Source organism: Lemur catta, chromosome 4, assembly GCF_020740605.2.
Source record: "Lemur catta isolate mLemCat1 chromosome 4, mLemCat1.pri, whole genome shotgun sequence".
In the NCBI taxonomy this organism is placed as follows: domain Eukaryota; kingdom Metazoa; phylum Chordata; class Mammalia; order Primates; family Lemuridae; genus Lemur; species Lemur catta.
In genome coordinates, this window is record NC_059131.1 from 68,602,915 (window position 1) to 68,617,884 (window position 14,970).

General features: G+C 49.4%; 1 protein-coding gene across 3 annotated transcripts; it reads right to left on the reverse strand.

Moving 5' to 3' along the window:
- Positions 1-8,653: 8,653 nt before the first annotated feature.
- IL37 (interleukin 37) lies at positions 8,654-14,444 on the reverse strand. 3 transcript variants are annotated; one of them, XM_045548894.1, is made up of 4 exons: positions 14,363-14,444; positions 10,293-10,412; positions 9,779-9,915; positions 8,654-8,993 (listed from the first exon to the last, which is right to left on the reverse strand). In XM_045548894.1, the coding sequence occupies exons 1-4, from the start codon at positions 14,442-14,444 to the stop codon at positions 8,673-8,675; spliced, it is 660 nt and encodes a 219-aa protein (XP_045404850.1). In that variant the 3' UTR covers positions 8,654-8,672. The 3 variants fall into 3 exon arrangements, with proteins under 3 accessions (XP_045404850.1, XP_045404851.1, XP_045404852.1); XM_045548895.1 differs by lacking the exon at positions 10,293-10,412 and adding an exon at positions 13,608-13,670; XM_045548896.1 differs by lacking the exon at positions 10,293-10,412.
- Positions 14,445-14,970: the final 526 nt, after the last annotated feature.

The following is a 14,970-nucleotide window of genomic DNA, read 5'->3' on the forward strand; positions in this document are numbered from 1 at the left end:
CCCCTTATCTCTACAGGATGAGACTGATACAGGCATCCCAAAAATTGGTTGTTTAAAAAAAATTTTTTGTTGCCAAAGCTGTTCTGGCCCAAGTACTGCCTCCCCTCTGAGAAACCCTTTATAAAACCCAAGGCTTTCCCATCACTCGGTGTGGACCCAGATGCTCAAAATAAAGAACATTTTGCTACACATGAGGCTTTGTGTGTCCCTCTCTCTTGGCTCTGGACTGAATAATAGTATTCAAAGATGTCTTGTATTTCCGTGATGTCTGTAGTGACTGTTCGGGTAGTTTAGAAATGTTAGGGTGACCTAGGGATGTTGCTGGCATAAGAACCTCTGCAGATGTGACAGTCTGCATAGGTGTGCCTGTTTTCCAAATGGTAAGGACATGCCAAGGGCAGGAGGAACTAAAAACAATTTCTCTCCTGGGGCGGAAAACTGCTCCAGGACTGCTATCAGGATCACCCAACCTGCTGGAAAACTGGCCTGGCCCCAGTCCCAGACTGATGTTCTTGTTTAGCTTTAGGCTACAAATAGCTTTGATATGTAAGAGAAATGTATAGAATATTGTTTGCCTGTGGGATGTCTTTAGAACATGTTCGTTTGTATGATTTATGATGATCCTTTGTTCTTGGGATGAATAAACAGGAGTGAGGAATTTTTCTCAGGGCTCTTGGTCTGGAAAGCCTTGAGTCCCCTGACGCCACTCTTTCTCTTCTATTGTCTTTTTTATTTCTTTTTTATTTTATTTTTATATTTTTATTTCAGCTTATTATGGGGGTACAAAAGTTCAGATTATATATATTGCCCATGTCCTGCTCATCCCCCCAAGTCAGAGCTTCAAGAGTGTCCATTCCCCAGACAGTGCACAACGCACTCATCATGTAGGTATGCCCCCCATCCCCTCCCCCCACCCCCATCCCCCCGAGTCAGAACATTCAAGCATGACCATTCCCCAGACGGTGCGCAACGCACTCATCACGTAGGTATACACCCATCCCCCACCCCCCACCTCAGTCTGAAACACAATTGGTGTTATTCTCAAATGTGCACTTAGGTGATGATCAGGGAAACTAGTTTGCTGGTGAGTACATGTGGTGCTTATTTTTCCATTCTTGAGATACTTCACTTAATAGAATGGGTTCCAGCTCTCTCCAGGAGAACAAAAGGGATTCCATATCACCGTTATTTCTTATAGCTGAGTAATACTCCATGGTATACATATACCACATTTTACTAATCCATTCATGAATTTGTCTCTTTTCTTATTCCTGCTCAACATCCTGTCTGCGGCCCTGTCGGCTGGGGAACTCCCAGCAGTGATCTCTCCTTTTCATTTCTGATTGATTTTATTAAAGTCCTTTCCTTTCTAGTTCTTGTCCATCTAGCAAGAGGGCTATCAATTTTGTTTACCTTTCCAAAAAAACAACTTTTGGTTTTTTTGACCTTCTGTATAGTGAAGAATGGGAATTGTTTAAAAAAAAAAAAAGTGTGCTCTCTTTGATTCTAACAAATGCTAATTGCTTCTGTAAACATGGTTTGCTGACCTAGCTTAAGTGGAGCCAAGACAATCAGCCACTTTTGAAGGAGCAAATGAATTAAGGAGGGAGGGGGGGATGGCATGCCCCGGGACAGTGCTCTGCTAAAAAATATAAAAGACATGCGCCCCTGCTGTGGGGGGTCCCTGCCCATGGAAAGAGACCACTGCATTGGTGCTCAGGGCTTGGACCCTAGTTCGAACTAGTCAATAAACTCTTTTGCCTTTTACAGCCTCAGTGACGCTGTCATTCTGTTCCTGGGGCCGAGGGAATCCGGCTCTAACATTTTGGGGGCTCGTCCGGGATCCCCAAAACCCCCGGAACAGAATCCGGATCTGAGGAGGAGTTAAAACGCTGAAAATCTGTACGGTGTAGGTAACTGGGCCCTGGGAAGTGATGCGGACGCACTGGTGGGTTGCCGGTCAGGAGTGACAGGAGACGTCCGTCACCCCCTTGTCTGTTGTTTGTTGTTTCTTTGTCTGTCTTCTGTGTTCCAGCCAGCGGGATGCAACCCCGAGAGGGGGCTGCTGGGCGGAAGTCTGCAGCCAGCTGGGTCTCAGGAAGTAAGAAATTCCGTACAACGTGGAATCCGTACGGTGACCAGCAAAAGGCCTAGGCAGATGCGCTCTTGGAAAGCCGCGAAGGGAGACATCCCTCGCCCCCCTGATAGGTTTTTGGTGTGGGCCAGTAAGGTCCATCTGAAAAGGGTTTTTCCAAGCAGTGGGACGCAACCCCGAGTGGGGGCCACTGGGCGGAAATTCAGAAATGGTGCAGCTGATGTAAAAAAAAAAAAAAAAGGAGAGAGGTAAAGTCTGTCTGTCTGATTGAGTGAGTGAAGCGTGACTGTATGAGGTTCCACGGCTGCGGCTACGGAATCTGAGTGGGTCCTAACCTGCGTTTCTGTGGCGGCGTCGTACGGCATAACGGTGATTCACTCCCCTAAAAAGGAGTGACCGGCCCGGGCTTTATACGGGTACACCTTAGCCAAGACGCGCCTAAGTTCCCTCGAGGGACGCAGCCAGGCGGACACCTGAAAGAACTCCCTTCCCCGTTTCCTTTGTGAGCATGGGACAGACTCAGACAACCTGCGCGGCGGAAATTTTATTTGGGAGAGCGAAACCAAGTAGATCCGTTTGACGAGGAATCCAAGCGGTAGACGGCTAAAGTCTCTGTTGTTTGTTGCTTCCGTTTGACGAGGAATCCAAGCGGTAGCCGGCAAAAATCTCTGTTTTTTGTTGCTTCTTTGTTTGTCTTTTGTTTTCCAACGGGCGGGAGGCACCCCAAGGGGTTAAGTCCGAGGCCGCTCGGTGGAAATTCTGCTTCTATTTGTTTGAGTTTTAGATGGTTAGCACAGAACCGGTCTAGTATTGTCTATTTGTGCCTTTGTAGATTTCTCTTGAGTGATATTGGCCAATTTGTGAAAAAAAGACCAAGAAACAAGTCCGGACTCTTAGATCAGACATGTGATTGAAATTAATGCTTACTGTGTGAGTGTCTGTAAGTGCAACTAATGGTAAATGAGATTTGTGGGTGAGTCTGCTGAGCCGAGGTGCTGCTGAGTGGAGCCCAACAGCTTCTCCTTTTTCTGTGGCCCTCTCAATCTCTGGATTTACAATCTCCTGGTTACAGATTGTTCTTTGGGGGCTCCCTTCCCTGTTGGCGCTACTGTTTGATATTGGCTTGTATGTTGTGACCCCTCAATCTTGGGGACCTCTAAAGAGGGCTGCCTTCACACTTCTCTACTGGCTCTTGGTGGGACTCCTTGTGTGGCTGCAAACTGCCCCCTCCCTTTCTAGTGGCTTTGTGTCATGCGGTGTCTTTTGAACGTTTTCATTGCCCCCTTTTGATTAATAACCCTTTTTCTCCTCACGTGACTCAGGAGGATGGGGCGTCCTCTGAGGCCCCACTGTGGAAAGAAATAAAACTAAAACAGGGTCTGACCAAGGCCAAGACCTGCTGCCCATTTTGTGCAAGGAACCAGAAAAACCAGTGGGCAACAAGAGCGGGCAGCAGGAACTCACCGGTGATGCCAGATCAGCTGGTGGCACCAAATCAGACCAACTAACGGTGTCTGTTTCCTTGTAGGAGTGCTGTGTGGACATGGGACAGACACCATTGACTCCACTGTCCATTTTTGTGGGCCATTTTAAGGATGTTAGGGAAAGGGTGCACAGTCTTTCCCTAAAAGTAAAGAAAAAAAAAATTCATCACCCTGTGTGAGGCAGACTGGCCGACCTTCGGGGTAGGATGGCCACAGGAAGGAACATTTGATGCTGAGCTTATTGAAAAAATAAAAGGGATAGTCTTTGGTCATCACGGCCATCCGGACCAAGCCCCCTATATTATAGTCTGGCAGGACTTGGTCCAGGGTCCGCCACTTTGGCTAAAGACCCTCCTGCCAGCATCAAGGAAGAAGACAAAAGCCCTAGTTACCAAAGAGCCCACCTGGGACGATTGTCAGCAACTACTAAAAGTTCTCTTCACCACTGAAGAGAGGAAAAGAATAGAGGGGGAAGCACAAAAACTGGTTCCAGGAGATGATGGCAGACCCACCATTAACCCAGGGATCACAGACCAAGCGTTTCCACTCGAACGGCTGCCCTGGGACTACAATGAGGCTGAAGGTAGGGAGCGTTTCTGGGTCTACCACCAGACTCTAATGGCCGGTCTCCAGGCAGCGGCATGAAAGCCGACCAATTTGGCTAAGGTAGGGGATGTTCGGCAGGGGCCCGAGGACAGTCCGGCGGCATATCTAGAGAGGATTATGGAGGCTTTCAGACAGTACACTCCCATAGATCCTACTGCAAAAGAGAGCAAGGCGGCAGTAATGATGGCTTTTGTTAACCAGGCAGCCCCAGACATTAGGCGTAAGGTGCAGAAAATAGAGAGGTTAAGTGAAAAAACTCTGCAAGACCTGTTGAAAGTGGCAGAAAAAGTTTACAACAATAGGGAGACGCAGGAGGAGAAGTTAGAAAAAATAAAACAAAAAGATAAAAAGTTCCAGGCGGGCGAGGTGCGTAAGGCAAATAAGGAGATGGCAAAGATCCTACCTGCAGCCATGGGGGGGGCGTCAGTTAAGGGCAAATGGCCGAGAACGACCCCGGAGGGAAAGACTAGACATGGATCAGTGCGCCCACTGCAAGGAGCATGGACATTGGGCTAGAGAATGTCCCAAGAAAAAGGGGGGCCCAAGGAGGAAAGCATCGCCTAAGAAAGTCTTACTAGCGGGGCAAGGAAAAGATAGTGAATAGGGAAGACGGGGTTCAAACCCCCTCCTCAAGCCCAGAATAACCTTAGAAATAAAGGGGAGCCCAGTCAATTTCCTGATAGACACAGGGGGTGCTCATGCAGACACTAGGACCTTGGAGGTGGCCGGTGGCATACCTGTCCAAAAAGCTAGACCCGGTAGCAGCAGGATGGCCGGCGTGCCTGCGCATCATTGCAGCTACCGTTTTGCTGGTCAAAGACGCTGACAAGCTCACCCTGGGTCAGCATTTGCACATTACCACCCCTCACGCCATAGAGGGGATCTTAAAGCAGCCGCCAGGACGATGGATCACAAACGCAAGACTGACTCACTACCAGGGACTTCTGTTAGACGCCCCTCGCATCGAGTTCCAGACTCCTGCCATCCTGAACCCAGCCACGCTTCTGCCAGATCCAGTGCCAGCAACGCCTGAACATAGCTGCCTTGAGATCCTGGCCGAGACCCAGATGGCCCGGAGTGACCTGCAAGACCGCCCCCTCGCAAACAGCGACCTGACCTAGTTCACGGATGAGAGCAGCTTCATCCGGGACGGACACAGGTATGCAGGGGTGGCCATAGTAGATGAGCAAGGCAGGCTTATCTGGGCCACGCGCCTTCCACAGGGGACCTCGGCCCAGAAGGCTGAACTGGTCGCATTGACAGAAGCCCTTCGCCGGGCCCAGGGGAAGAGGCTGACGGTGTATACTGACAGCCGCTATGCCTTCGGGACAGTGCATATACACGGAGCCCTCTATAGAGAAAGGGGCTTCGTAACAGCTGAAGGCAAGGAGATTAAGCACAAATCGGAGATACTCCAATTACTGGAAGCCATCCTGCTACCCAAGGCAGTGGCTGTAGTCCATACCCCGGGGCACCAGAGGGGGGACTCCCGTGAGGCCAGGGGCAACAGGGCTGCGGACATTGAGGCAAAAAGGGCTGTGGAAGGGCCAGTACTAACCGATGTTCTACATCCGAGCTTGCTGCCCCCTGGGATGGGGGAGATGCCCCCCCAACCGGACTATTCCAGCACGAACGTAAGGTGGGCTACAGAGAAGCTGCAGACGACGCTGAACAAGGACGGCTGGTTCCAAGACGGAGGACATTGCCTGATAGTCCCTGAGACCTTAGGGAATCACCTACTAGGGCACTTGCACCAGACAATGCATCTTGGCAAGAAGAAGATGTTACAGCTGTTGGCCACGGCACGACTCAGATTCAAATCACAAGAGAAGACAGCAGAAAACATTGTCAAAAACTGCCGTGTCTGCCAGGTTATGCAGCCAGGGAGGACCAGGGGGACCCATACAGGTAACCAGGGAATGGAGGAGGCAACCAGGGTTATCTTGGGAAATAGATTTTACAGAGGTAAGACCAGGAAAATATGGGTACAAATACTTACTGGTCATGGTAAATACCTTCTCAGGGTGGGTAGAGGCTTTTCCTACTAAAGGAGAAACTGCTTTAATAGTGGCAAAGAAAATATTAGAGAAAATAGTTCCCAGGTATGGGCTGCCGGAGAGCATAGAGTCTGACAATGGGCCAGCCTTCACAAGTCAAGTTAGTCAGGGGCTAGCCCGGGCTCTAGGGACAGATTGGAAATTACATTGTGCATATAATCCCCAGAGCTCGGGGCAGGTAGAAAAAATGAACAGAACCCTAAAAGAGACTTTGACTAAATTGGTCCTGGAGACTGGCAGAGACTGGGTGACCCTCCTTCCCTTCGCCCTGTTCCGAGCCCGGAACACCCCCTATCATTTAGGCCTAACTCCTTTTGAGATTGTATACGGCGCTCCTCCACCTGTAATACCAAAAATGACTTCTGGGGCTCTGCCTGAAAACCCTAAAGGAATGCTGCAGGCTGTACAGGCCCTGCAACGAGTTCAGGGCCAGATCTGGCCTGCCCTCCAAGCCTTTTATCAGGCAGCCGGACAGGAGGAAAAAGAGGTTGCCGGGCACCCCTACCAGCCGGGCGATTGGGTATGGGTGAAAAGGCATAATAATAAAACCCTAGAGCCCAGGTGGAAGGGACCTTTTCAGATTATTCTTGTCACCCCCCACTGCCCTAAAGGTTGATGGAGTGGCGACCTGGATACACCACTCTCACGTGAGACCTGCCAACGAGGACGAGCGAGAGCAGCAGCAAGTTCAGTGGAGAGCCTTGGCAGATCCAGAAAATCCACTAAAGGCCAGACTGACTCGCGTGACAACCAGACCGCCACAGAAACAATGATAAAGACACATGGATTAAAAATGCTTGTAGTGACTGCTATATTCATAACCCATAAAGTTTATAATAGGACTTCAGGAATGGCCCCACTAAACACTTGATGGCCGGACCTGTATTTTAACTTAAAACAATTGCCAGGCATGGACAATCTGCACTATGACCCTAAACAGCAGGGATTGGGCTATAAATGCCCGGATAGAGCTAAGTAGGTATGGGTTTTATGCATGTCCAGGATTTAGAACAGGAAAAATAAGACGCGCGTGTCGGGGGATCGAGTCCCTCTACTGTGCAGCCTGGAAGTGTGTGACCACCAATGACAGAGAGTAAAAATATGCCCCCTGGATTTCTGGAGACAAGATTTGATTTCAAAAGTCACATAACGCTTTGCCTTATGTTAGTTAGCATATTTATAGTTAGTTAGCATTTGTTAGAATCAAAGAGAGCACACTTTTTTTTTTTTAAACAATTCCCGTTCTTCATTCCCCCCTTTTTCTTTTACCTACGAGCACTCTTGCTCATACATGGGGGTCCTAATATAGTGGAAAGCAAAGTAGTCAGCCAAGGGGAGCTATTGAACCATGACTCAAACCATCCTCAAAAAATGTGTTAGTTCAAAAGCTGCCTGGTCTCAGGAGGGCGTCTCCTTGGTCAGTAATAGCTGCACTTCAAAGAGACAGCTATAAACTGGGCCTATGGTTCTCACCTGTTTTGAAAGACAAGACAGGCCTCTTCCTAGAGCCATGGGTTGCCGGGAGCTGATAAGGGCCCCGGAGATGAGAGCTGATCAGAGAGATATGCTAATGGCCAAGCCCGGCCCAAAAGGAGCCATGCGGTTAAAGTAATTAACACAAAGCACAGCTCATGTTGACTTATGAAATCATCTCTGTCTCCAAAAACACGATCACCAGAGCCAAGATGTCTCTGTTTTTTTTTTTCTAAAGTAATAGCCTTATCAGAAAACTTAGAAGTTTGCCCCAAGAAGATTTTATAACTCATTGTTCCCCTAGTTAGAGTTAGTTAAAGGATCTGTAGTAGCCTTTTAGAAGACTTTGACCCTAAAGGAAACTGCCTGTTAGCATGTAACGGGAGCTTGTATCTACCCTATATAATACCTGTGTGGATTTTCAGTTTTGAATATATTTTTGGCGGGAGCGTGAACAAAGAGAAGGATGGTTTGAGTCATGGTTCGATAGTTCCCCTTGGCTGACTACTTTGCTTTCCACTATATTAGGACCCCCATGTACGAGCAAGAGTGCTCGTAGGTAAAAGAAAAAGGGGGGAATGAAGAACGGGAATTGTTTAAAAAAAAAAAAAGTGTGCTCTCTTTGATTCTAACAAATGCTAATTGCTTCTGTAAACATGGTTTCCTGACCTAGCTTAAGTGGAACCAAGACAATCAGCCACTTTTGAAGGAGCAAATGAATTAAGGAGGGAGGGGGGATGGCATGTCCCGGGGCAGTGCTCTGCTAAAAAATATAAAAGACATGCGCCCCTGCTGTGGGGGTCCCTGCCCATGGAAAGAGACCACTGCGTTGGTGCTCAGGGCTTGGACCCTAGTTCGAACTAGTCAATAAACTCTTTTGCCTTTTACAGCCTCGGTGACTCTGTCATTCTGTTCCCAGGGGCCCAGGGAATCCGGCTCTAACAATAGTTCTTTTATTCATTGAGCAGGTTTTATGTCCTCAGGCGATTGCTTCACATTGGGAAAACAGAAGGCATCCAATGGGGCATTCCTAATACTGACTTCACTAGGGCTCATTTCACTTTTGGAAACTTGGTGAAATGAAAACTCAATGAATTTCCCTTCTCCACATCTATTTGTCACTTCAACAGGTTCACCAGAATTGCAGGAAGTGTAGACGAACCAACCAGGGTGGGCAGCTGACTCTAGTGTGTACCGGGAGCCCACCTTAGCCCTATAAAAGATGAAGGGCCGACGTGCTTTTTCCTTCTGGGTAGCAAGTTTGGTCAGTTTCTTCTTCTACGAGGTAAAAGAGATTAATGAGATAACAGGCTTTGGAAGGGAGAAAAACCCAGCATGTGTGCTCTTGCTCCAGAACAGGAGGAAACAGGACAGGAGGAAAAGATGGAAGGCAGGGTGGGCCTTGGGGACTTTGGGGTGTCAGCCCTGGACTGGTACTCTTATTTAAGGAATGATAAGTGATCATGACTTCCCTCCCATCCCTCTTCTCCTCCCAAATTACAAATAAATTGAGAGAGAGATGCAGGCGTCAGATGGATATCAAAATATCAGCTCTATCATTTTAAAGGTTAGATTAAAGAATATGGCTTATATCTGCATCCAAAATTGGGCTTCTTAAGGTTTCTCCCCTCAAGTGAAAGGATGCTCCATCTAAGACGAAGTTTTCAGAGCAGACACACTGCCCTCCAAGCAGCTGCCTCACAACCTCCTACCCTATAGTGGCATATCACGGTCCTGACCCACGTGTACCACCTGCCACAGCGGGGGCAGAAGGGAGCACAGCCCATGCAGGGCAGGCACCAGGGTGGAGACAGGGGCACCTGCATGTACTCATCTCCTCTGCCAAGTCCCCCCACTGTGGGGGATCCCTCCCCCTCTGCCAGAAGGGGCGAGGAAGCAGAGAAGAGGGCAGGAAACTCTTCTGCCTGGTGCTTCCTGAAAGGTGGATGCTCCTGTTATATTGGCCACAATAAGAATTTGCAGGGAGAATGAGAGGCATTGAGGATCTTGGCCTTTTACTCTGGAGTAGCTATGGGTACCAGAAGTTGGACTGGAACTCTCACCTTCAGCTGAAGGGATGGCTTGCTTTTTCCTTTGTCCTTTTTGCAGCAGAGACAAAGCTCTCCTTTAGAGACTGCCAAGAGAATTGGACTTCCTTCATGGCTTGAGCTCAAATGTGAGGCTAATACAAAGAAGGTCTCTGGAAAAAAGACAGAAAAGGGGTTGGTTCTCAGAGAAGGAGAAAGTCCCTCCTGTCTACTGGGGTTTCAGGCCTGATACACACCCCTTATCCCCTTGACTCTGCAGTCAGAGTCCCCCTCCGTCACACTGGTCCAAGCTATTCTTTTTCCACATCCTGGCATGTGGCTCCTTCTTTCAGCTCTTTCAGAAAGACTCCCCTCATATTTGGCCATCGTTATAGACCCTCCATCCAATTCCTAAGGGTTCCTAGGGCTTCTTCTCCCCACTGCCACCATCTGCTGAGGGCAGGATATGGGATAGCACAGAGCTGAGCCCACTTAGAGGGAGGCCTTACCCTGGCTGAAGGACAGAAACACAGCCAAGACTGAGAGTCACCTGGAACTATGTTCGTTTTATTTGGAACTGCCATGAGGGTCTCACGGTACAGGACCAACACTTTGTGATCCTGGTCATGAATGCTGAATTTCTCTGGCGCTCTGGCATTCAGTTTTGCACCTAGGTGAATATAACCAGGTATCAACACTTCACATTGAGAATGAAAGACTCAGCCCTTTCTACCCCACATCTGAAGGTTTGAGCCCCAGCTCTCTATCCCACCACAGGGCTCAGACATCACAGCCACTGAATATTTCTTACGCTCCCAGGCTTCCTGTCTTGCTGAGACAAGTAATTTAGCATTGTGTGTAAGCAGTGGGTTCCAGATTTTGACAGATGGTTTCAATCCAAGCGCTGCTGTAGGACCTAGGACAAGTTACTAAATCTCTCCGAACCTCAGTGTCCTCATCCGTGAAACTGGAGTAATAAATAATAGCAGCTACCTGACAGAGGAGTTATGAGGATTAAAATGCTTACTCCAGTGAATAGCAATTAGCCTGAGCAAAGTGTCTAAGGTGTAGAAAAGATTCAGGACACGCAAGTCATTATTCTTCTAACCCTCCTTCCTGCATCATGCCATCAGCAATGTCTGGGGTGGGACAGACACCTGCACTGGCTGGGCCAAGGAAGACATGATAGAAGAGGGTAGGGGTTGAGGCAGGAAGCCCCCAGGAGCTCAGCACGGTGCAAGGCTGAGTTGGCACTACAGGGCTCCTTCAAAAGGCCACAGGGCTTGCACCTGGCCCTGGAAGAGGCTCTTCCAGCAGGCAGGACCAGCCATGGCAGTGGCCAGAGGTTCCCAGGACATGGGCGCCTAGGAACTCATTCAGGCCAGGCCTGCCTAGAGTGGGGTCCTAATAGGAAACCTTCCCTACTGGCCTCTGATTGGGCAGGCCACACAGCACTCAGCAAGGAACCAAGACATTTGTTTGATGGAGGGCAGGAGTCCCCAGGCTGGGCCAGTGACCGTCAGGGCTGGTGGCTGTAAAATGGCAAATATGATAATATGACAACACTGCGTATGTTCTAATATAGGCATCTGTGATAGGCAATAATAACGTAAAGGGTAATTCCAAAGTGTCATTCTCCTCCCATGCCATAAGCACATGGCCTCAGGCTGGGTTTCTCATCATGGAGTGGCCTCCTGGCCTCCTTGTGCCCAGAGAGTGGGGGAGGGCTCCTCTTGTAACACCAGCTCTCCTGCCACCTCCTCCCCGAGACCCTCCTCAGCCCTCTGTGCAGGATGGCTTCCTCCCTGGTGCCGCAGCACTTTCTACTTGTCACTCACACCTGCACACAGCTACTGCAGTCCTTGTCTCATCACCCTACAACACTGTGAGCTCCCCGGGAGCAGGTTCCCTGCCTGACAATCCTGTGACCCTCCACAGCCACCCCTACAGTGCCCCAAGCATTGTGGACATTTGGTATCTATGGAAGGGGTGTATGGCCCCAGGTGAGATCCTAAGTAACTCTACAATGATACAGGGACAGAGGAGATGCGTGGTTTTCAACTCTGGCTTATATCAGAATCTCGTCAGGAGCTTTTCTGGGCCCTACTCCAGACATTCTGAGTGCAAGGTGCATGTGCAGGTTGATCTAGAGCCATTGAACTAGATTAAGTCTTTCAATTTCCCACACTTCGATGTGCAATGAACCACGTGCAGAGTATGGTTCAGGAGGTCTGGGTGGTGCTAAGGCTCTGCCTATCTAATAAGCCCCAGGAGCTGTTGATGCCCCTGGTCTGAGGACACCCTTGGAGTGGCATGGCCTAAGGTGGTGGTTCTCAACTGTGGTTGGATACTGGGAATCACCTGCTGGGTGATACCTTAAGACCATGGATGCCTGTGCCCCACACTCTGGAGATTCTGCCTCAGTTGTCCTGAATCAGAATTCAGAAGTTGTACTTCTAGCACCAGCACTGTACTTTTTTACTTCTTAAATAGTAAATATTTCTTAAATCTTCTCCCTTTTTTACTTCCCTTTCCCTCCTCTCTCACCCTGACTTGGGCCCACATCATCTCAAACTCAGGTGTGTGCAGTATCCTCTCGGCTGGGGTTCTTACTCATCAGCCCTGACCCCTAATCTGACCTTCAGACTTCTCAAGGCCTCTGTGGAGCTGCTGTGGTTCTAAGGCACTGGTAAGTACTTTCTGTAAGGAATGGTTCTCAAACTTTCATGTGTCACACAATATCCTGGAAGCCGTGTTAAAATACAGCCCCGTGAGCCTCAACCCACAGTTTCTGCTGCAAGACGTCTGTGACGGGATGAGAATTTGCATTCCTAAAAAATTTCTAGGAGCTGAGACTGCTGTTGATCCAAGGTCCACATTTTGAGAATTTCTTCTCCCAGATTTCAGATCACAGCCCGGAAAAGAAGCCAGGATAGGCCCACCGGACGGGCTTATGTGGTTGGTTCCCCTAGGTGGGGCACCGGGCAGACCAGGAGCCAGCAGCCTTGTAGCTACAGCAAGCCTGGAGACACAAAAGCAATTTCAGCAGCAGCAGCAGCAGCAACAGCAGTAGCAGTGGGGGCAGCCTCTCCTCACTGTGACAAGGGAGTTGCCGGACACCTTTAGACACCTGGTCTTATTTGGTCCTCACTGCCATTTTACTGGTAAGGAAAGTGAGTAAAGTTCACACATTAACCTGTGGCAGAGCTGGGACTCAGTCTGACTGTCCTGTGCAGATGGAGGTGATGGGCAACCTTAAGCCTGAGTTGGGCAGACAGATGCCCAAATTTAAAGGCAGACCTTTAAATTTCAGCATCTGCTGCTTGCTACCTGTGTCACCTGGGACAGGCAACTGCCCCTCTCTGCCTCAGTCTCCACACCTGAACAGTGGTGATGTTAACAATTTCCTCCTGAAGTTGTTGTGAGGTGCACATGGTGTGTGTGAGGAAGGTTCTGGCTCCCAGGGCAACCGCCCTGAGCACTTGTGGTGGGAGGAGGGGGGATGGTGGCTCCCACTGCCACACACCTGTTTGTCGTCAGTGCTGTGAGGAGGTCAGAGTCACCAGCCTCTTGACTGTGGTCAGAAGAAGCACCTGGAAGGTTCCCAGGCACACCACCTTCCTTCTCCTGTGCTTCTTAGCGGGTGTGTTACCTGCCACACACCCACCCCCCCTGGGGAGGCCCACACTGGGCTCATCTTTCTTGTGTTCTCTCCTGATAGGATTTGCTTCCACAAAGGAAAAGCTTCAGCCCATCAAGCACCCTGAGGTGACCCCAGTCTACAATCCTCCTGCCCTCTCCCAGGGCCCCATGGCACCCTCTCCCACCCCCTACCTCAGCCCCCATCACCTCACCAAGGCCTTACTCGAGTGGGCAGAATTCACGGAGGGGTCACTCAGGCCTGGCTCCAGGGTGCTTCCGGTCGGGCCTGCAGTCAGACAGTGAGTTAGCACATGGGATTGCAATTTCCCAAGGATTTAAGGGTGTCAGGGATCATGTAATTCCTTCTTTTGTGTGTTTGTGTGCTGAGAAATACTAGAGCAGAGACAATAATGACATTAAAACTCAGCTTCCCTGGTCAAAAATGTTGGGAAATAGAGATGAAATAGCTCAGGGGTTTGGCCTCCGGTGTGTTACAAGTCTCCCCAGTTACAGACAGTCATTTGGGTCAAAAACCTGCTCTTAGTGTTCCCCTTGAGCCGACAACACCCAAGTGCCTTCCTCCCTGGAGCACTCCGAAGCCCTGCACGTGGGGCATTTTCCACCCCAGCCTCAGAGAGTCCCTTCTCATCTGCGGCTTCTCTTCTGGCTGGGCAGGTTGGGAGGGAAGAGATGCATTTGGAGGATATAGAACCATCCAGTTGAAGGGCAGGACTTCAAAGCCCCTGTCTTTAGGTGGGGATGACCCATTCACCTGCCACTTGATGCCTCTGGCACCTGTGGCAAAGCTTCCTTTGCCCTTCCAGATTTCTCTTGTCTGATTCATTTCCCAGGGAAGTTCTAAAGCTCACTTGCCACGTCAGGTCAGCAGGGAGGAGCTGGTCTGTGCACAGCTCCTAGCAAGGTCCTGCTTTAGGAATTACACTTTGGCCCTGTTGTGGATTTTTACAAGAATGTCACCTTCTGAGCAGCACCAGGGTTCATCTTTTCCCCGGTCTTCAGAGTCCATTTTCACTTCTGAGTTCTCCTCCAACAAGGACATTTTCAACGTTGAGTTTTTACTCAACAGGAGATAGGATGAAGTGCAAGACCTACATGGACAGAAAGGGGACCAGTTAGGGCAACTTCTCACCCCTGGCACCTTGCTGGGTGTCCCTCATGCTGAACAGGCCACCAACCTTGCTCTCTGCTTGGAAATGCCCATTGGCCCCTGGTGGAGCCAGACCCTTCTGTCTGTCACTCCTCCAAAGCAGCGTTTTCCAAGCTGTGACTCACAAGCTAACCCACAGGTCATATCATTTTTGTGGATCTTGACATTTTATAAAATGAAATAGGGTAGAAAAGTTCATAGTGCATTGCTCTAGTCCTGGAGCTGGCAAACCATGGCTCCCCGGCCAAATCTGGCCCATTGCCTATTGTTTTGTTTTGTTTTGTTTTTTAATAAAATTTTATTGGAACATACCCATGCCCTTGTTTACATATTATCCACATCTACTTTGGGGCTACAATAGCAGAGTTGAATAGTTAAGAGATCATCTGCCTAGCAAAGCCTAAAATACCTACCATCT

Coding starts and splice junctions, on each gene's coding strand:
- IL37 (XM_045548894.1), bottom strand. CDS start 14,444: ATGTCCTTGTTGGAGGAGAACTCAGAAGTGAAAATGGACTCTGAAGAC. Junction 10,413..14,362: donor ACCCTGGTGCTGCTCAGAAG/GTGACATTCTTG, acceptor ATATTCACCTAG/GTGCAAAACTGAATGCCAGA. Junction 8,994..9,778: donor AGCCATCCCTTCAGCTGAAG/GTGAGAGTTCCA, acceptor TTTACCTCGTAG/AAGAAGAAACTGACCAAACT.